At 34.6% G+C, this 21594-nt stretch overlaps 1 protein-coding gene across 8 annotated transcripts in view; it reads right to left on the bottom strand.

The window, feature by feature from the left end:
* Positions 1–21594, bottom strand: part of PCDH7 (protocadherin 7) — a 439164-nt gene that overhangs the window by 219598 nt on the left and 197972 nt on the right. For 3 of the 8 annotated variants that reach the window (XM_070069611.2, XM_070069604.2, XM_070069616.2), the window contains exon 2: positions 10452–10668. The exons of 1 other annotated variant lie outside the window; for it this stretch is intronic. In XM_070069611.2, the coding sequence (XP_069925712.2) occupies positions 10452–10668 (217 nt within the window). The remainder of the gene's footprint in view (positions 1–10451; positions 10669–21594) is intronic. 4 more of the 8 variants (XM_070069613.2, XM_070069605.2, XM_070069606.2 and 1 more) reach the window with 2 other exon arrangements.

Genomic DNA, 21594 nt, shown 5'->3' with positions numbered 1-21594 from the left:
GACAATAATGATTGATATTCCAGGTCAAGAAATGCACATTTCTCAAGATTTTTGCTGAGCCAATAATCATATGGGTAATTGTATGGGGGTTTACTTTTTACTTAGAAATTATTATGCAATAATTGGTTATGTGATCCTGGGCTACAAGACAAAATCTTTAAGTACAAATAACATCAAAAGGGACATCCTTGTAGAAAATGATTATTAATAAGTCTTTGTGCACAATATGTTTGGAGGCCTTTCTGCCCTGGGATAGTGTGCTAGCTGTGGTAAACATCAATACATTGTATTTCTGTGATGTTTTACACATATAAATGAAATTGGAATTAGACATTATTTCTAGTATACAATTTGAATTTATTTCTCATTAAAATTGCATTTGTATTATATTTTGTTTTGAAGTATATCTATTTATATAATATAACTAACAATGTCAAGAACACAAAGTAAAAATTTTGATGATGACCAGGATAATATTATCAATTATTGGATCATAAACGAAACTTGTCAGATATTCCTTCAATTTTAAGAAAGTGAAGTAGACAACTGATTTCTTAGTATAAAGGAAAATATAAAAGTCATCTATCAGGGCAAAACCATTTGTAATTATTATATTATTCTAGGAAAAATAGCAAAGCTGTTATAGGGAAATTTCAGACTCTATGACTCTTCAAACTTTTTAAAGAAAAATCCTGAAAAGTGGGAGATAAAAGATGATTATAAATTCATTAAGATTGATATCAGAGTATAAAACTATAACCCTGCTTTTGAAAATTACATCACAATGGATCTGGTGACCTGAGAAAGCAATTTTCAAGTATGTTTTTATGGCTATTTCCTGGCCTCCAGTGTCCTTAATTGTCTTACTTCTATTGAATCTGTGTCAGCAACATGGACCTCTATTTACTTATATAAATAAATTCAACAATTTTTCTTTTGGATATCTGTGTATAGAGATTATTCCAGATGTATCATGCAGTGATGAGCAAAGCACTGGTTCTGTCTTTTAGTAACCTACAGGATACAAGCACCTCCCACTGACTCTCCAAGCTCCCTTCATTGATCCAGGTCTGCATGGTCTCATGTGTCTATTTCCCTATTCTAAATTCCCTCTTCTGCCTACCACATTTTTGTTTGTTTTTTGTAACCTTATCAGTCACCTCCATTGAAATGTATCCATTATTCTTTTATATTTCAGTTCTTTTAAGATTCTGTTTTAGGCATCATCTTCTATTTAGTGTTATATGCATAATGATGTTTTTATCTATTCCCAAGACTTCATTATCAAAAGACTAGGGAAAGGGGAGGGCTGCGGGTGGGAGGGAAGTTATGGGGGTGGGGGGAAGCCATTGTAATCCATAAGCTGTACTTTGGAAATTTATATTCATTAAATAAAAGTTAAAAAAAGACTCTTAATGATGCCTAAAGATATAATTTTTTCTACTTATCTATGCACTTAAGTTTCAGATCTGTTTTTCCACTAGCCTGCTAGATACTGCCTGAATTTTTTCAATGATACCTTAAATCCAAAATATCTGAATCAGAATCATTCCCATGGAAATATGCTGTTCTTTCTAGTTTTCCAAGTTTGTCAAATACTGCCACTATTGCCATATCTTCATGGGTGTTTTCCTTGGGGCTTGGTTACAACTTTTAGTATCAGCACATCATACTCTCCTATCTTTCTTGTAGCACTTAATCTGTCCAGAAAGTGTGCCCTACACCTTTACTTTTAAATATCTCATTGTGTCCATAATATTCTCCATCACCATATATGATTGCTTAGAAAACAAATAGCATATCTCATCCAACTTTTTATCCTTGGTGAATATTTGCCTACACTAAATACTCACAATTTAACTCAATGACGTCTCCTAATACTCCACATTCCTTGTTCATTCTATAGAATTTCAGCTATAGTTTCCATGACCTTTTGCTACAAGTTCTGGATGGGTGAAATGTGGGCTCACATGTAATAGAAACAATGCCCAATTTAGCGCAGAGCTCTGTATAGTTCAGAGGAATGTGGCCTCAGAGAAGCACACCACTCTCAGATCATATATGGGTCTGCTGATGACCTCATTGATGTAGATGGTGAGCATTTCAGAAGATAAAAAAATCATAGAAAATATATTTAAATAGAAATGATTAAGAGAGATTTTAAATAGCTGTGTGCCATTCCATTACCTATTTATTCCCAAACATTTTATATTAATTGTCACAGATTTCATCTAAACACACAGTATAAAATATTAGATTCCTTTGAGATTATCCGATGTCAGCAGTTAAAAGTCTGTTTGAGAGAAAGCATTTACATTTGCATGTGTTTCAAGAATTCTCTAATTATTGTAATGAAGCTTCAATAATATTGTCTGGATAGTAACGAGAAGACATACAAGATAATGAGAGTTAAAACCAAAAAAACTACCTGCACAAATCAAGTAAAAGTTATCAGAAACAAGATTTAAAAATAAAGCAATCTATTGTCTATATTTCTTATGGACAAGAAACATATTACAAACACAAATATCACAAATCTAACTTGACTCTTGAAATAATAAATCCAAAAATAATTTGCAAAAAGAATAGATTGTTTTTTCAAAAAGTAAATTCAATCTAATCCACTCTAATGTAATTTAATCATTTATTTAATTTGAAAATTACAATGATCTTCTGAAAAGAAATGAGTGACTTCAAATTATTCATAGGCTCTTATTAAATTATAAAGTCCTTATTTAAGGGACACTTTTTTTTAATTGTCCATGTTTAGAAGCAGGGAGAGAAAAGAGACATAATTAATCTGTTTTATAGTTTAGATCTGGATATAGCTTCTGCTGCCAGTTACATGAATGTTGAGTTACAGAGTTTTCAAACTAATTACATTTAACATCATAATCCGCCAATAAAATGGAAACATAAAAAGTAAAAAAAAATGATGATAAAAGTGAAACTTAAATAATCTGAATTTATTTGGTTTAGCATGAAGCTTCCAGGCATTTCAATCATTATTAACTGTGTCAAAGATGGGTGGATATAAAGCAAGTAACATTTCAAGGTCTTCTTTCAGCCTAGGATTTTATTTATAAAATATAAGACTTTCAATAAATGCATTTACAGTGGTTTCATCTGTGCAATTTTCTTTTGTCTTCTTTGTGCTTCATACCACTCTGAACTTCTCTTACAAGCTTCCTTCTTTTTACATTATACCTAATTTACTGCATTCAAGGTTGGATCTCCTCAACATAAGGACTTCCATTTTAAAGGCAGAGATTCTTTTTCACTTACTTAAACTTTCCCCGAAAGCCTTGGAAATATTTTATTTTCAATACATGTTTGTTGAATCAAAATGAATAACCACAGCATTGTCACCATACAATTTCTCCCAGGAAATAAGAGACATCACTTACAAAAAAAAAAAAAAAAAAAAAAAAAAAAAAAAAAAAAAGAAAAGAAAAGAAAGAAAGAAACCTGTGATAGAAGTAACAATGGAGAGTGCTTTACCCAAGAAGAGGAATATTGAGATGAAACAGTTTCTCCACAAATAAGCCAATTGAAGAGGTTAAGAGCGCTAACTACACTTTCACTAAGTTCCAGAGTTTCTTTACTACACAGAAGATGTTTAACAGGTTGTTGTATTTCAGTAACATCACTTTTTTGGATGTAAATTCGGGAGAAAATCAGAGGAATAATAAAAGCACACATATTCTATTAGCAACAAAAATACCCGAGTGATTGGAATAACACTGAAAATGAATAGGGGCTAAACAATCCACTGCATTATTATTCACACAAGCAAAAGCGTTGAGAATCTGGTGGAAACAAACCCACTAACTGACCTCCAAAGTCACTTTGAGATTTGATGAGAGCTCATTCCCTTCTTAAATGTCTAAGGGTTTAGCAGGGTGATCTAGATTTAACAGACCAAATTAGAATAAAAAGGGTAATATGTCCCCATGTTTTATCAGTATTAATTATTAATACTAAGATTAGAAAAGCAAGGACTGAGAGTCTGGGAAGCATACTAATTGGAGCTTTTTTCCAGCTCATTTTCCCTGCCAATATGAATATTTTGCAGCAGTTTCAAGGGAAATTGACACCTGAAGAGCAATGCATTCAACTGGAACACTTAATATAAATTGTAAAATCCTGAAGCAGGAGAAAAGGGAATGTAGAAAGATGATAACGTCGCCGCCCAATCTTAGATGATGAAGAGTACAGAGGATTGGCTTCATGTTAGATCCTTCCTCTCATTTTATATCCTTGCTGTCCCTAAGCATTACTGCCCTGGAGTCCCACGAGAGAATCTGACTGGAATTATTCAAGGTGAGAATATCATTCTCACTAGTTATTTTAAAATACTACCTTGGTAAGCCTAAACATTTTATGAATCCTGCATGATTTAAATCATTGTGTTATATCAAAGGTACATAAAGGTAATAATATTCAGTTATTTATTATTATTATTTTAAAATACCAGTAAAATTTTAATCAATCAATATAGTGAGATTAGTAAAGTTCTTATTATTCATTTATAAATTATGACTATCATGTCATTTAGTTTCTTCCACAGCCCTGTGATTTGTAGTTTAAGAAAGTGGGGCTAAGAAAATTACACTCTTATTAAGAGGAGAAACCAGGATTCAGACCGATGTCCTTAAATTTCAAAGCTTGCACCTTCCGTCACACCAGATTCCACTACAACACCGCCAGTTCTCCTCTGGGATAGCATCTTCATTAGATTTGTTGGGATTGTACTGCTCATTTTACAAGAAACTAGCTCTACCATAGGTTTTGACTGGCTGAGATCTGCTTAAAGACAGCCTCTATAATCACTTTTGCTTTCTAATCCCTAAAAATCAATAGGAGTGAATGGGGTCCTAGCAAAATGGTGGCCTACAAATTTCTTAGGTTGTGGGGAAGGTTCACAGCTGTGTCACAGATGGCTGGAAAATTAGAAAAAAACAGCTTCAATCAGACAATAGCAGCTAGAGTGACAGGGAGAGATGTAGAACCTTGAAAGTGAATTCTTTTCTCTCTCTCTCTTTTCTTGAAAAATGGAATTAGAAGAGAAGTTTATGTTGGAACAAAGCATTTTGAAATCCATGCATTGTTTTTTCCTATATGCATTTTCTATGAACTTGTGTTTTCTTAGATTATTTTACTTTTTACATTTTTGGTTAACATACAACACATGGACATTTCTATGGGATAAAGTGCAATGTACATATGCACTGAGCATAAACCAATCAAACCAGGTAAGTAGCCTTTCCATTTCTTTATGAAAATGAATTCTTAGCAAAGTATGTTAGTCTCTTCCTACAGAAAACATATATGTACAACGTTTGCTATGCTATGCCATTCGGCAAGTATATGGGAATCTTAGGGAAATATGGAAAAGGCAGCCTTACCACATAAGCCAGTCTAAATGAAAATAGCACAAGCCATTATGAGGTAGATGACAGTACCTTACAAATGCCTGCTTAGGAATTGTGTAGACAGGAGAAAAAGAGAGAGAGAGAAAGAGTCTTTTAATCTATGCAGAGTTTAATCTTTATTCTCATAATCTTTGGTCACATAAAGTGCTGTTTCATTCTCAATGAGATATATATATATATATATATATATATGTGTGTGTGTGTACGTACTTCTTTAAAGATTTATTTATTTATTTATCTATTTATTCAAAAGTTAGCATGTCAGAGGGGGAGAGATGAAGAGAGAGAAAGATCTTTCATCTACTGCTTCATTCCCCAAATGGCTGCGACAGCCAGGAATGAGCTAAGCTGAAGCCCAGAACCAGGAGCTCCATTCAGCTCTCCCACATGGGTGGCTGCGTCCCAAGTACTTGGGCCATCATCTGTTGCCTTCCAAACACATTAGCAGGAAGCTGGATTGCAAGCAGACTAACAGGAACTCGAACTGGCGTTCCGATATAAGATATATAGAATGCAGTCATCATAAGACACAGCTTAACTCACTGCCACACAATGCCAGCTTCCCCAGTTATATTTTAAATATATTGTCATTTGTATTTAAAAGGCAATATAAAAAATTCATGGTAGACACAAAATGATCTCATAATGTACAGCACCATGTTTTTTAATTATCAAGGACAGGCACTCTAAAACTATTTAAAATATGTAGAGTGGCAAGATGAGGTAGAGACAATAAACAAAAGACTTTTAAGGGCCTACCTTAAAAGTATGAAAAAAGAAATTTGGGAGTGTCAAATTTAAAAGTACTAGTATATAAAAGCCAATAGTAATTTTTAAAGATTTGAGAAAATCAAAAGACATAAAATTAATCTGGAATTTAGAGTGGCCAAATTTCTAAACTCATTTAACTGTTTAAAACCTGGCATGTATTATCTGTTGTTTTTCCATTTTATATTCTTATTATGGCATGTTCTCATTAAGTTTGCCTCCCAAAATGTACATATTGCTGTTTCCTGTTTTTTCATTCTTAATCTGATCACAGTTTACATTAGCATGCAAAGAGAGTAAATGTGTTTATTCTACTGTGAGCAGGACATTGGAGCAGGGGCTTAGATCAGATCTACAAATGGCTCTTGTGTACTGGGAATTATGGGAGGCTCCTGCACTGTCTTACACTAATCTGCTGTGGTGCAAACATTTTTATACACCTAACCAACATTCACACCACTTGACTTGGTCCACTGCCTTGATTTATGTAGTAAATGCATGCCCTACTATTGGAATGCACAAATGTTATGTGATTTGAGATAAGGCCCTAGAATTACTTCTGTCCTGCCCACGTTAACACACATCATCAAATTTAATCACCATCTCACTAAGAGACACAATGGTCTTTCTATTTTGTAGAGTAAAAGATACAAGGAAAATTGAATGCAAAGGGAAAATCAGATTGCTGGGTAAGATATCAGAGTTAATTTATTCATTTGCTTTACAGAGAATCAGAAGCAGAAAGAGAAAAAAATGTTTGACCTACCCAATGCTGATGGCAAAGTTCGGACAGATGCCAAGTTGAGTGTTTTCTGTAGCTTAGCTTATTAAACACTAGGATATGATCAAGCCATATATAGCAAAGACAAGCCACCTTTGCAAAGATAATTCAGAAGGGGCTTTGGAAAGCATAAGTAGATCATGGCATGAAAGCAGGGACCAAGATAAATATTTAGCTCAGTTCTAAAGAAGGTGTTAAACACCACTTCAGGAGAAAGACTGAAGCCTACTGTATAATCAAGACAAGGGAATGCATTCATGTAGTCAATATTTGCCGTTAGCATGATGGTGTTTTAAAGCGTGATGTTTGGCTTTCACTTGAATCATAAATTCATTGCAATATATTTCAATTTTAGTATTTTTGTTATCAAATATTTTAATATTATCAACTTACAACCATGGACTCCATACTTTAAAATATTGCTATTCCACTAATGAATAACAAATCACTCAATGATAGCCCTCAACAGATTAGTATGTAATAATCATGCTGATAATTAAAGGCAAAAAACTACCTTAGTGGTCTTTGTCATGAGTATATGCATAATTCATACAGTTTTCTTAAAATATTTTCTAAATGATATAATTTCAATTATTACTTTGTAGAGACCTAAAGGATATAATTATCACAAATTTAGAAGTTCAAATTGGTGGATTTCATTCTACATTATATTTATTCTTATGGTAGATTCTTTTTCTCAGCTAATAAGAAAATAAAACCTCATTCTTTATTTGGGAGTAATGTGGATCAAAATATAGGGTAAAGCTAGTAGAAAAGAGAATTGTGCCTTTAGGCTGTCTTAATGAAACTTTGTTTTATGGTAAACTACAAAGGCAGATAAAAGCCTTCAGAAAAGGTAAATAAATTTCACTACTTATTTAATTATTTTGTTTCAGTTACTTCATTGCCACAGCATCTCTGACAGCTTATTTCTATCATTAGCTATCTTGATTAATCCCTAGTTTGTATCATGATGTTGGAATGTTATATGCTATCACACTGGAAACTATCTTCTAACCTTTTCAACAAAAGTTAATGCCAAACAGTTCTTTTTAACTGCATTGTATCACATAGGCTAAATTGAAGGAAAATGTTGGGGGTTATATTAATAGGAACTAGAAGAATATCCAAAATGGTACTTTCATAGGAAGACCAAATGAAAATCCAGTATAAATCCTGATTATAACCTAACCAAGCAAAACACTGCAGATTACCAAGATGCAAATTAAATGTGAAAAATGAATACTTGACATGTTTCAACTTCAATTCTATTTATGTCAGAATGACCCATTAATCCTGAAAATGAAATGAGCAAAATTCAGGCAATACAACCATACATTGCAATTAGATGAGTAATCTGAACACTTGAACCCAGCAAAACTTTACTCCAGTGTCAACTTCTGCATTTGGATTACCCAAAGTGTTTCACATTTGCTTTCTGTCACCACCTATAGATCAGGTCTAACATGAATCACAGCCTTATGACAAACGATTACAGAAACTAAATTTCAAGTGTCAGTCATGTATAAAACCAGGGAAAATCAGCTATATTATAATGATGCTTGCGTTGAGAGGACTTAAAACATGGTTATTAAAAAAAAGAAAAAACTAAAAGCCTTCTTTTGGATATGTGTCTCAGTGAAAACTCTGTTATCTCGCTAAGCTCACCTATTAAGTTTTCATAACCTGTATGTTTCCTATGTTTGTCAAATATGTTTATGATTTGATGATTTAGCATTCCTTTCATATTTTAAAGTTACTGAATCCCCATAAATTCACAAAATAGAAAATAACATTAAAATGCAATTATTATGCCAGTGGGACAAAGTCCTTTCTACTTATATATGTGACATCCAAAAAATACTTAATTGTGCATACTGTTGTTTATAATAAAAACAAGCACGTTTTAAAACAAAGTAAAATGATATGTTATCATCAAAAGATATAGTAATATCTCTTAATTAAATCCTGAGTCTTACTAGCATTTGAAATATATACATATATATGTAGTTACAGTACTTTTAAACTAAATTTTATTTTTTGTTAAGTAGTTTAAACATACTTGCCTTACATATATTATCATCAGCATTGCAATCCACACCAAAACTTTATACTCATTTTAGAAAGTTACTCAGATCGTTAAATCCTTAAAGCCACATCAAACTCCCATCCCCATAAGCACAAACTACCATACACACAGATAAGCATGCCTTTATAGCCATAAGACAAAATGTCATTTGCACTCTGCTAGTCAGGAGAGACATCAGTCATCAGACTTTGATGTCACATCCTCTCACTTAATAACAATGCAGATAAATATTTAGCATGATTTAATTTAGCAATGCTTTCACTTGGGTCATTTATGACACATGGCTCTCTAATGTTGGATTTCAATATTCATAGTCAAATTTCCAGAAAAAAATTCAGTATTTCTCTGCATTAATGTGCTCTATATGCATGTCATTAATAAAGAAATTGGCATATAACAAAAAGTTAAAATGTCTTATTTCACTTGGGTGAAAGACACAAATCCATTTCGAGTTTTCATTAGAGATAAAATGTATGTGTGTGATTCTTCCTTCTTTCCCTATGTAAATATTCTTTTAATATTTGAAATAATAATGAAGTTAGGTAGAACTTTATCATTCCATTATTTGACACAAATCTACTCCTCAGGCATATAATTATGACTTGAAATCCAGAAAGTAAATCACCAATCATCTTTGGGAATATGTGAAGATGTTTACAGCATAATTTTCAATCTAACTTTACAACTGAAAGGAAAATGTATATAAATGCAATTGTGGTATTAGAGAATCCTCTCACAATGGGATAGAATATGGAATATTATGATATGTTTTCCTTCCTCTCTCTTGAACAAAAATGAGAAAACTTTATACTTAAGTGAGAAGGGACTTCTGATAAATAGCATGTACTTTATACTAGGGAGAACAAGATAAAACTGTTCTGCTTTGACTCCATTTCCGTTCTCCCTTGGAAAGAGAGGCTTGAAAAATGCCTTTCCAAATATCTGGGAAAATAAAACATGAAGCAAGGTGTGTTTCTTGCCACTTCCTTTCACTTAAACTGGAGAGTTCTAGTTGAAGAAATAGTTGCATGACAAAAATGAACAGAAGTAAACCATTAGACCCGACCTTTCTCGTTGGCTTTGGTTGAGGAATTGTGTACTAATTTAGAGTTTTTCATAGCAGGCACTACTCTGATGTATTTCTATATCCATTTATTTATGACAGGCATTTTAAAATGATGGTGCAGTTTTGATGACATTTATCTATACAGTTATGTTCCTTTATTTAGCATTTCTGAATTTTAGCACATCTCTATTATTTAAAATAAAATAGTTTTGGTGTCCGCTATTTTATTTTGGTTTTAGACTGACCTTCACGAGTTTATTGATTACGGCTCACTAGCGTGATGATGTGTGTGGATGTTGTGTTTGCCCCTACCATTTTCCATATGCTCTGCCTCACCAACACTGCCATCCGGCGTGGTCCTTTCATAGTTGTCCTCTGGGAGTGGAAGGGCACCCAGTCTTGGCCCTGATGAACTCTTACTGCTTGGTGTTTCTGACTCCTCCAGCCCGCTGTCATAGCAACTCTGCAGTGACCCCTGATGTGGGTCCTGAGGCTGACTCACAACAGAAAACGTCACTCTACGAAATGGCTGCAAAAGAAAAGATTCTGAATGTCACTAAGATACAAGATTGGCAACGATCTCATTTCAAAAAATACATACATTACATACATTAAGGTCTATGGACAACTATTCAATACAACATGGCTACAGGTGTTGAAATCTATTTGGTTAATTACCTAGGTATTATCTGAGACAATGCCTAGAGAGTCAATTATATTAAAGGAAAACCAAAAAGTCCTTTTCCGAAACACAGATAAGAAAATAGCAATTTCACTAAAACACACATATAAATCTGACGTTAGTTCCGCATAATAAAACATTTTCTGTTCTGTAGTCTTCAAATAGGTTTTGCATACGTAGACTCCATAAAACAAGCACCAGTGATTTGGGAATGCAATAGATATTTAACTAATCCATTGTAAGAAAACACCATTTTTAAATACTTTGTTCATATCTTGCAAACCCCTAAAATCTAGTGTGCTGGCATTTGACAAACAGTTATAAGTACACCTGACAAATAAGAATTTTGATGCCATGCTAGGAAATTGCAATGTATTTCTTTATTCCTACAGAAAATACTACCTACTGACTTTGAAATTTAAGGGTCATGTTGAAATAACAGACAAAATTTTTCTTAAGTGGTGAATGCAAAATAAACTAAAAAGTTTAATTTTATGTGTTTACTATATCTGTAATTGGTTCAAAAAGTGAAATCACAAACTGTCTTTAATTTGAATACAAAATAAGGCAAAAGTTCCCGGTGGGAGCTCACTATTGGCTATGCTACTGACAACACATGGACTGATGATTTACTATGTCTAGAGTCTGCATATTATCTCAACCACTAAATGAAATGAGCTAATGCTATGTATTGACAGGGCTACATAAAAATAATGATTTGGAAAAACAACATAAAAATGGTCTGTCTTGTCTGTGTGAGACTATTCTTGGCAATAATCACATATATTCAGCTCATAAATGAATGTGAAAGTGGCATAAGTATGTATTTTTTAAAATTTATAACTCACACTTTTTTTCTACTACAAACCATAAAATAATGTTGAATAAAAGTGGGAAGGTAAAGAAGCTTTTCTTTTTTCAAATTTACAACCAGAATGTTTATGGTACAAATGTCTAATCACAACTGGGACTAGGAAATATGGTAAGTTATTAATAAGAAACCTAAGAAGAATGTGGCATTTCTCCCTAATTTACTCATTGACTTTTGTAAAGACAAACACATTCTCCTACAGATCATCCCTTTATATTGTTATGAAAGACAGAACCCATCATTCATGCACTTATTGGAGTGTACCTACAATCTTTACATCTTTTTCATTCTAATTCAAAATGAAACTCTTAGAAAGGCTGACTCTAAATGTAAATGGAGAAACACTTAAGTCACATTATCTTTTTTGTAATATTTCACTGAATCCAGACTGTAATATTCAAAAGCAATTATGAGGTGCTACTAATATAAATAGCAGACAGGTCGTAAGTCACAACTTACTGGCAATAAAGTTACTAGAATCATTATCCTTATTTCATTGATTATTCTCTTATTTCTCTGTGGTAATATTATTGTGATATTACACCTTATTTGTAAGTTGATATAGAAATCACCTTTTATACCATGCTTTACCTTGTGTGTTCATATTGTCTTTTAATATGTTCCCCATTTATTACTCCCAACTAACTGCTATGATTGATGTCATTGACCTCACCTCAGAAACAAGACTACATTTTTCTGCATACAGAAGGCACTCAGCAAAGACTAGTAACGAATAAAATTATAATAGCAAAATGTGGAACTCCTAAAGTCATACAGACATACTATTACTTCAAGACCTAGCAATGGGTTAAATATATATGTGTGTGTGTGTGTGTGTGTATATATATATATATATATAGTATATACACATAAAAGAAGATCTCTTGTTAATGACTTTCAAATAATTTAGAATCAACCTAAGAAGAAAGCTCCAGGTGAATACAAAACTCTACAATTTATTATTAATAACTTGAGAAAAGAAAAGTAAGAAATTCTGAGAAATGTTGCTTCATTTTTGGGGAAAAGTATAAAACAGAAATGGAATTTACCCTAGTAGTTAATATGCTCATGTCTCATGTAAGAGTGCCTGGGTTTGATTCCCAACTTTGGCTCCTAACTGCAGCTTCCTGCCAATGCAAACCCTGAGAGACTCTATTGACAGATCAAGCAATTGGGTTCCCGTCACTCATATGGGATGAGACCTGGATTGTTTTCCTAGTTCTTGGCTCTGGCCTTAGCACAGCCCTTGCTGTTGCAGGCATTTGGGGTATATACTGGTGAACGTAAGCTTGTTCTCTGTTTGTCGATCTATCAAATTAAAAAAAAAAAAATTGGGTAAAGGTTAGAGTCTGCTTAAATGTTTGATTCACCTAAAGAATGATGAAATAGCAGAAGACAGGAGATAGGTTACATTTATAAGGTAAAATGTCAAAATTATTATTCTATAATATATACTGATAAGAATCTATGCATTTCTAGCTTTTCTACTTGATTCAGCTGTGCTTTTTTTTTTAAAAAAAATTCTATTTATGTGAAAGGTAGCGAAAGAGAAGAAAAGAAAAGAGAAGAGAAGAGAAGAGAAGAGAAGAGAAGAGAAGAGAAGAGAAGAGATCCCCCAGTTATTCTTTTATTCCTCAAATGACCACAACAGCAGGAGCAGAACCAGGCTGACATCAGTAGCCTGGAACTGACTCTGATTCTTTCACATGGATGGCAATGACTCAAATGCTGAAGCCATCACCTTTTTGCTTCCAAATGTGGTTATTAGCAGGAAACTGGAAGGAAAACTGGAACCAGGACTTGAATTCAGGCACTCCTACATGGGATGCAGGCATCCCAAGCAGCGGCTTACCTACTGGGTTAAATATCCACCCCAACTGTGGCTACTTTAAAGAAAAAGAATATTAGAATTTAGAAATATTAAGATCTAGTTACACATTAAGATCTTTTTACATATTGAAGATAGATTCATTAATGCTTTTTTTGAATAAAAAGTTTTCATTTGAAATAGTATCTGAAGGAATGAAAACATAATTCACAACAATAATCCAAAATGAAAACTATCACTTAACATATACTAGTATCACCATCACTTTTGTCCACATTTAAAACAATATTTTTTTAAGATGGGGGTTGGCAGGAGCCAGAGAGAGAGAAAGAAAACTCCTATCTGTTGATTCATTCTCCAAATATCTGCAGAGTCCTATAGCCAGTAACTCAACTCAGGTCTCCCATGTCATACTAGGTAGGTACTCAATTAATAGAACCAATACCTCTGCCTCCTAGGTTGCATGTTAGCAGGCTGCTGGAATTGCACTAAGTCATAGTTTGAACTTGCACACACTGGTACACTATCATTCCACTGCCATCTTAATCACTAGGCCGATCACCAGCCCTAGCCATATCTTAAATTTTCCATTAGAACTCTACAGTACAGCATCAGCATTATGACATTATCTTTTAAATTCTATTTGCTCATTTTGAATAACACAATTCTTTTGACAAAATGTTTACATTGGCAACATGAGCCAAATTAGTAGGGCACCCTATTCTGACAGATAATTCATGGATGAATATGTTATGTGTGTGTGTGTATATATATATATACACACACACACACACAGAGAGAGAGTTACTGGAGAGGGAGAGATAGAGGACAAATATTACCCACCATCCTTCAATATCACATTAGATCTACTGACACAGAATTTATTTATACATTCCACAATGTTCAACTAAAGCAGAAATATAAAGCTGCATGGCATGGAATACATTGTATTACATATGTGACTTTTGCTTTACTAATTACTAATACTTTGAAGTAGAGTAGTGTAACTGATGGTTCTTAAACTTAAATGTCTCTTAAAAATCACAGAGAACTTGGCAAAAAATGAAATGGCAATACCTGGCCCCAACTAAAACTCAATGAATCGGCTTTCATGGTGGGACTCAGTTATCAGTAATTTCTTAAAAACATCCCAGGTAATGAAGAAGGCATGAAAGGAATGAAAAACCTCACAGTCAGGAAGAACATATGTGAAGGCATCAAATAAAGCAAACTGCTCCAGGAAGTAGAACAGTCACAGTCTGCAGACAGAATCCATACACTCATGACTCCATTGTGAGCCTCAAAGGTAAGGAAAGGTCATAAAGATATTCTATGAATTGAAGTGTCTGAAGTTTATATTTTTATGTACAGGTACAATAAATGATTTTCTTTTGTCTTAAAAAACAAATTTCCAAGAATGAAAATACAAAAGAGTTTAAGGTAGAGTGACAGTCTTCCAGGTCTTTCAAACTATGAAGACATGAATACTAGAGACTTGAAAAAGTAGTGCAAGAAGGAGGCATTAAAAAATTAATATAAGTATTGTGGGTGGGATATGAGTGAGCATTATAAACAAGAGGGAGTGGAAAGAAATTATTTATTTAGATGAGTGAATGACCTAATTAAAGGGACAAGGTGTTATAATTCCTTACAAAGGAGGAGGAAGAAGACATGCTGAAGGAAGCTGGATGATTATGCTAGGAAGGGTGAGCTATACAGACACGCTTACCTAGCAGAGATAAGGCTAAGAGGAGGTAGCGACAGTGAGAATGAACAGCAAGCCCATTATGAAGCAAGCCTGTGTGGCTGATGGGACTCACTCATCAATTCACTACACCTGCATTTATTTTGTATCCTTTATGTTCCTGGATTTCAAGAATGTTCCAAAAATGATTTTTACACAAATAGAAAGCCTTATAGGAATATAAAAAGACAAAATAACATGTGAGCAGATTTCCCAAAAATGGAGATACGAAAAATGCTGTGAAACCTAATTAGGAATGTAGCAAGTCTGGCATTGCAATGAAGGCTGTGGGCTGAGGTGTCTAAAAGAATTTTGATAGATAATATGGATTTAGGAGCCCATGACAGATCTCATATTTGTGGCAAACAGCAAATGATAAAAAAATTGGGTGGATGGAAAAATTAGATCACCATTGAACTCAGAAACCAAGAAAGCAGGCCATTTCAAAAAAGAATGACAACTGCTATAGAATCGAAGAAATCCAAAACATCCAGAAGAATGCTGGCTACCAGGTGTGCCTCCACTCATCCCTGAGAGAGACATCACCACAAAATCCCTGAACTATAAGACACAAAGACAGATTTGTAAGTATGTAGAAAAATAGAAGAAAATGGGGAATAAAAGTAATGTCCAAAATATAATGGAAAAGAGAACTAGGGTAGTAGCTAAAAGGAAAAGATTTGTGTGAAGGGTTTTATTTAATTGTTGCTGTCTTTTGTTTTCTATTAGTGGCACTGAAGTAGGTTTGCTTTAAGATGAGTATTTGAAGATGTTTGTGAAAAAGGGGTGTACAACAATAGAGGGTGAGAGGGGAATGACAGAAATCAAAGAATACGGGTAAACTAGCTTGAATTAAGAGAGAAATGAAATTCAGGGTGAAAAAAAAATCATCACAAAAACAAATTAAATATTAAAATAGGTTAAAGAATTATTTCATGTGTGTGTGTGTGTTATTCATGTGTATATTTAAAGTGAAAAAACAATATAAAAAATAGGATTTTGACCCAAGAAATCCTATAGACTTTCTATGTGACCCCAGACAAGTTAGCTGATTTTAGGTTCTTGTGCTTTAGGCTTAGGGTCTTTAAAATGGAGATAATAATATTTGTTAATTACTAACAAATTCTCTGAGAATTAATGAGACAGTGTATAAAACGAGCCTTGGGGCCGGCGCTGTGGCACTGCGGGTAAAGCCACCACCTGCAGTGCCGGCATTCCATATGGGCAAATATATACATACAGTAACACTCAAGTCTTTCTAAAATTATTTGAGTCTAATGATCCACTGGACAGGAATATTCCTATATTCAATTATTTTAGAATGGAACTTATCAACCTCCTTTTGGTTTCCATTAGGACACACCAGAGATTTTTATCTGAAGATTGATGCTAATATAGACTATTCAGATATTCTTGCGGTTGTTACAAACCTATTCAAAGATCAACTCCAGATATTATGTGATCTCTGGAGCACTGAATGTACCTTCATCCTCTATTCCATTCCCCGATGATGGAAATTCATTAGTGCTGACACTGCTTCAAACTTGATAGATTTGGAACTAGCATTTTCCATTCTTAATGATTATAATCTTATTCATGTTATTTCCTGGAAATCTATAGGCCACATGGAGATGAGCAACCACGTTTAGGGAGAGATCCTCTCCCTGCCATGTCTGGTCTTCTGCTATTGGGGGACCTTGGGATGGCAGCCTCTTCCTTCTCCCCCAGCTTCCCTGGAAATGTTGATCTAAAGGAGAGGGGTGTATGACTGCAATGATCACTTACATATAAAATTAATCTCAGAGACTTAAAAGTACAAACACAGAAATAAGATATATTAAGTTGAGTGCTGTGGCATGTACAATGTAATTGATTCAGTAAATCTATTTGCATTTGATAGTTTTGTTTCAGGAAACTGTGAACAGATGCCAAAGCCGGAATACTGCTGACCTCTGAATGGAGAGAAAGAGGAGAGCAGTTGGACTGCATGTAGGTTACAGAAAGAAGGCTTGTGTTCTATAGCATTACTGCAAGGGGAAATTAGTTTAACATTTGATTCATTACACCGTTTTGCAAAATTGCATCTCCAAAATTGATACCGTAAAGTACTTAAACCAAGATCTGGGCAATGTCCCTAAGGGCTCAAGGGAAGTTAAATTCACACATTTCAAATTCACTACGGTACTGAAATAATTGTCTAAAAAGTTTATTCTTTTAAATATCTAGAAGGCTCAAATCAAATTATACTACAAGAATAGCTGCCTCATTTTTATTTTACCTTGCAGATTCATTACTTTTCTTTTTAAGTTTGGAGAAGCAGGTAAATACTCTTCCTTTCTCAATAACATGGGCTCTTTATAATCTGAATATCTGGGTAAGTTAATCTTGAATTTAACATTAATATTAACATTATTATGTAATTGTTGCTGTTTGCAGAATAAAATCACTGCTAAATATGTCTAACAGTTCCAGGTGTTACTTATTTTAAAAGTCTTCATTAGAAAGTTCATGTATGATTTCCAAAAACTGCAGCAGAGACCAGATGAATATTCACAAATATATGAATAATAAATCCTTTTTATTCATTTTAACTGTCATATTTATTAAAAAGTATTCATCACATGATAAAATGATCATGTACCATAATCACAAACACTTAAAAATCTAAGTTATAATCTGAAGAATAAGAAGGGATTGTTTTCCTTGACAGGGCAGTGGTCACTTTTAGAAATGGGAAAAGGGGAGACCTAAGCTTTAGGAATGTCACATCACGTATGTCACTTACAGTAAAAGACAAAATACACCAAAGTTCTGAGAGTACAGATACTTTTCTCTTGGAGTTCATTTTTTATAGCCTGGTGACTCTACTTTTATGGGGATTTTATTTGCAAGAGGATAGGACCCTAAGGATGCCATCTATTGAAAGGAACCTCAGGTTAAATCTCTTTCCTTATTGAACACCGCTCTGTGTCTTACAGACAACTTTATTGAGAACTTTAAATCTGCACCTTCTTTTTTAGCTTCAGTAGTTTCTTCATAAATCGTCTTCTTATCTGGAACTTACATACAGCTGTCTCAGTCACATCAATTATTTCTGAATGAGCTGGAAAGGCTTTTTTATTTTTTCCAATTCACTTAGTTATGTCCATCAAACAGACTTCTAATGACTCTCTTTGTCAGTCATAAAGCACTGAAACAGTCATGGAGCAGAACATTGCAGTATTATAAGGAGCACTGCGTTTTATTTTTAAAGAGGAGCTATCTTATACTGTGAGATCTTTCCTTGCAAATGAACAGGCCCTTGATTAATCTGCAAACATTCTCAGCCAGTGTCAGCGCCACTGAACAAACCCACCCAGGATTCCATAGTGCATTTGTTGCTCTACATCTGGAAGAAAATTCAAACTTTAATCAGATCTGTGAACTTTTCAGGGGTATCGTAGTTGACTGACATCTCAAGATCCTTTCATACTCAAGTCAATATCAAGAAACATGTTGAGATATTGGTAATAGTTAATTAAATTCTCATTTGGGGAAAGGCAAGCAGAATAACTATTTCTTTTGATTGGCAAACAATTACCTATTTAACATTATTGCTTATATTTGTACTTCAGAAACTAAGAATGTAGATGGTGCTTTAAATTTCTCAGTCCAGTAGATCACAATCTATTTAATACTGACAGCATATAATTGTAGCTAGCAAGTGCCAGGAATGTGTTATTCATTTCACATTTCTTGTCACTTCTCCTCATGCCAACCTACAAAAAATCATATTGACATTCTGATTTTTGCAAATGAGAAAAACTATGAATTTCAATATTCAAACTAATTCAGAAGCTACCACAGCCTAAAATGCCAGTTGGTCTCAAATTTCTGTTTGTTCCCCCCCGTATGGAAAAACTTTTTAAAAATTCAATTGATCTGAGAAAATATCCAAAACTAACAGAAGACTGGATTTGTCCCTTAGACCCTAGTTTGTCCACCCCTCATATAATCCAGGACCTGGTGCACAAAGGTTCCAAGAAAAAAAATGTCACCCAGTTCCTCAAGGGGATGTTATCTAGCTTGTGGATTATCTTGGTTCTTTTTTTCAAAGACTTCATCTAAGCCATGTTTTGTAGAACTACACTGCTCATTATTAAGCACAGAAAATATTGGCATGGAAAATGAGAGATACATATGACTCAGTTAATTTTTCTTCTAGTTATTCACTGTAAAAACAAAATTCAGTTACAGTGAAACATCTTTTCACCATAAGATGAGTTGAAGGTTGCTGTCTCAGGCTTTGAATATTTGCATGATAAAAAGCAAACATGTGGTGGACACTTCATGTCAGACCAAAGAGGTGTTGATATTCCACCTCCTTAGCCAGAATGAGACAGGCAGGGCTCATTACTTTCACTTCCTCAGACATGACTTCCTCCAGCACAGATCCTTTCACTTTCCAAAAGAATTATTCAAATAAAGATATGCCAGAAGCTGACAGAAACGTAGATCCATTTTTCATCCTGTTTCCCACAGTGATTCAATGTTGAAACAAAATTGAACATTTATTCAAGAAACTCGGGTTGAATATCTATCATATATCAGGCATGCTGAAAAAAATGGTCAAAAAGTAATTGAAATTTACATATTATTTTCTATTTTTAACTGTTCTTTTACATAGAATATATCACTGCATCGTTTTTGCAACCTTAAACAGGTAAGGGGGTGTTTCTTCCCATTTCATGGACAAAGGTGTGAAAGTTTTTGATATCAAAATGAACTCATTCTTGTTAGACCCAGGCGTAAGACAGGGTTCCTGCCTGCCTATCTGAAATAAGGATTCTCTCAAGGACTTGTTAAAGAGCCACACAAGATATTCCTTCTCATTTTAAGCATATCCCATACCCTGCATGTTTTGCACATATGCAGAGTTCTCTAACAAGGTTTCTCTTTAACATTCTTTAAGATTGCAACAATTCAGACAGGATGCCTCCACAGAACAGGGTGCCAGCAGGGGTGCCTCCACCAGTGAGCTGACATCAACTCCCAGCTTGGGTCTTCAACACCAGTGAAATTTGAATCAAAGTAACTACCTCAGTTTCTCCCTTTTGCCTTTGAAAAACCTCTCCTTAACTCAACCCCTTCAATCAGACCATAGTTTACTATGGCATGAGTATTGCTATTGCAATGCTCTTCTATTCCCAAATAAGCATCACAATTCTCAGGAAAATCTCTTTCTGTTTGTATTTTAGTTGACAAAGTGACACAGAAAAGTTCAATTACTTGAACAGGATAAATTCCTGTAGTTACTTCCAGTGGAGCTGGAACACCTAGTGGTCTATTAAACCATACTCTAACCCATATTGTACAGGTGCAAGATGAAAGTTTATATAAATGTATTTGCATCAGCAAAACTTGGCTCAGTTAAAGATGATCAAATTGGACTATTAGCATTTAGATCATTTAGATATTTTTCTATTCTTAATAAAGTGCAAAACATCAAATTTTTCTTTCTTTCTTTTTTTTTTTTTTTTTTTTTTTTGACAGGCAGAGTTAGCCAGTGAGACAGAGAGACAGACAGAAAGGTCTTCCTTTTTCCATTGGTTCACCCTCCAAATGGTTGCTACAGCCAGTGCGCTGCACTGATCTGAAGCCAGGAGCCAGGCGCCTCTCACTGGTTTCCCATGCGGGTGCAGGGCCCAAGCACTTGGCCATCCTCCACTGCCTTCCCAGGCCACAGCAGAGAGCTGGCCTGGAAGAGGGGCAACAGGGACAGAATCCGGTGCCCCGACCGGGACTAGAACCTGGTGTGCTGGTGCTGCAGGCGGAGGATTAGCCTATTGAGCCTCGGTGCGGGCCCTGATGTCTTTTCACTGTATGGCTTAGGGAAAATCACTTCACCTTTCTGAACTTCAGTTCCTTTAGGCTGAAGCACTATTTTCCAGTAATGGGAAGAATAATTTCCAATTTAAAGGGTCCTTGTAAGTATTAGGAACAGGATGTGTAAATATGAATCACCGGGCCAGCACCATGGCTCACTTGGTTAATCCTCCGCCTGCAGCACCAGCATCCCATGTGAGCTCCGGGTTCTAGTCCCGGCTGCTCCTCTTCCAGTCCAGCTCTCTGCTGTGGCCAGGAAGGCAGTGGAGGATGGCCCAGGTGCTTGGGCACCTGTACCCACGTCAGAGATCAGGAAGAAGCACCTGGCTCCTGGCTTTGGATTGGAGTAGCCCCGGCCGTAGCGGCCATTTGGAGGGTAAACCAACGGAAGGAAGACCTTTCTCTCTGTCTCTCTCTCTCACTAACTCCAGCTGTCAAAAAAAAAAAAAAATATGAATCACCAAA

This window comes from Oryctolagus cuniculus, chromosome 2, assembly GCF_051225735.1.
Source record: "Oryctolagus cuniculus isolate XC-2025 breed Fujian yellow rabbit chromosome 2, ASM5122573v1, whole genome shotgun sequence".
Taxonomy (NCBI): domain Eukaryota; kingdom Metazoa; phylum Chordata; class Mammalia; order Lagomorpha; family Leporidae; genus Oryctolagus; species Oryctolagus cuniculus.
The sequence above is the reverse complement of the archived record's forward strand: the minus strand, read 5'-3'. Positions and strand labels throughout refer to the sequence as shown.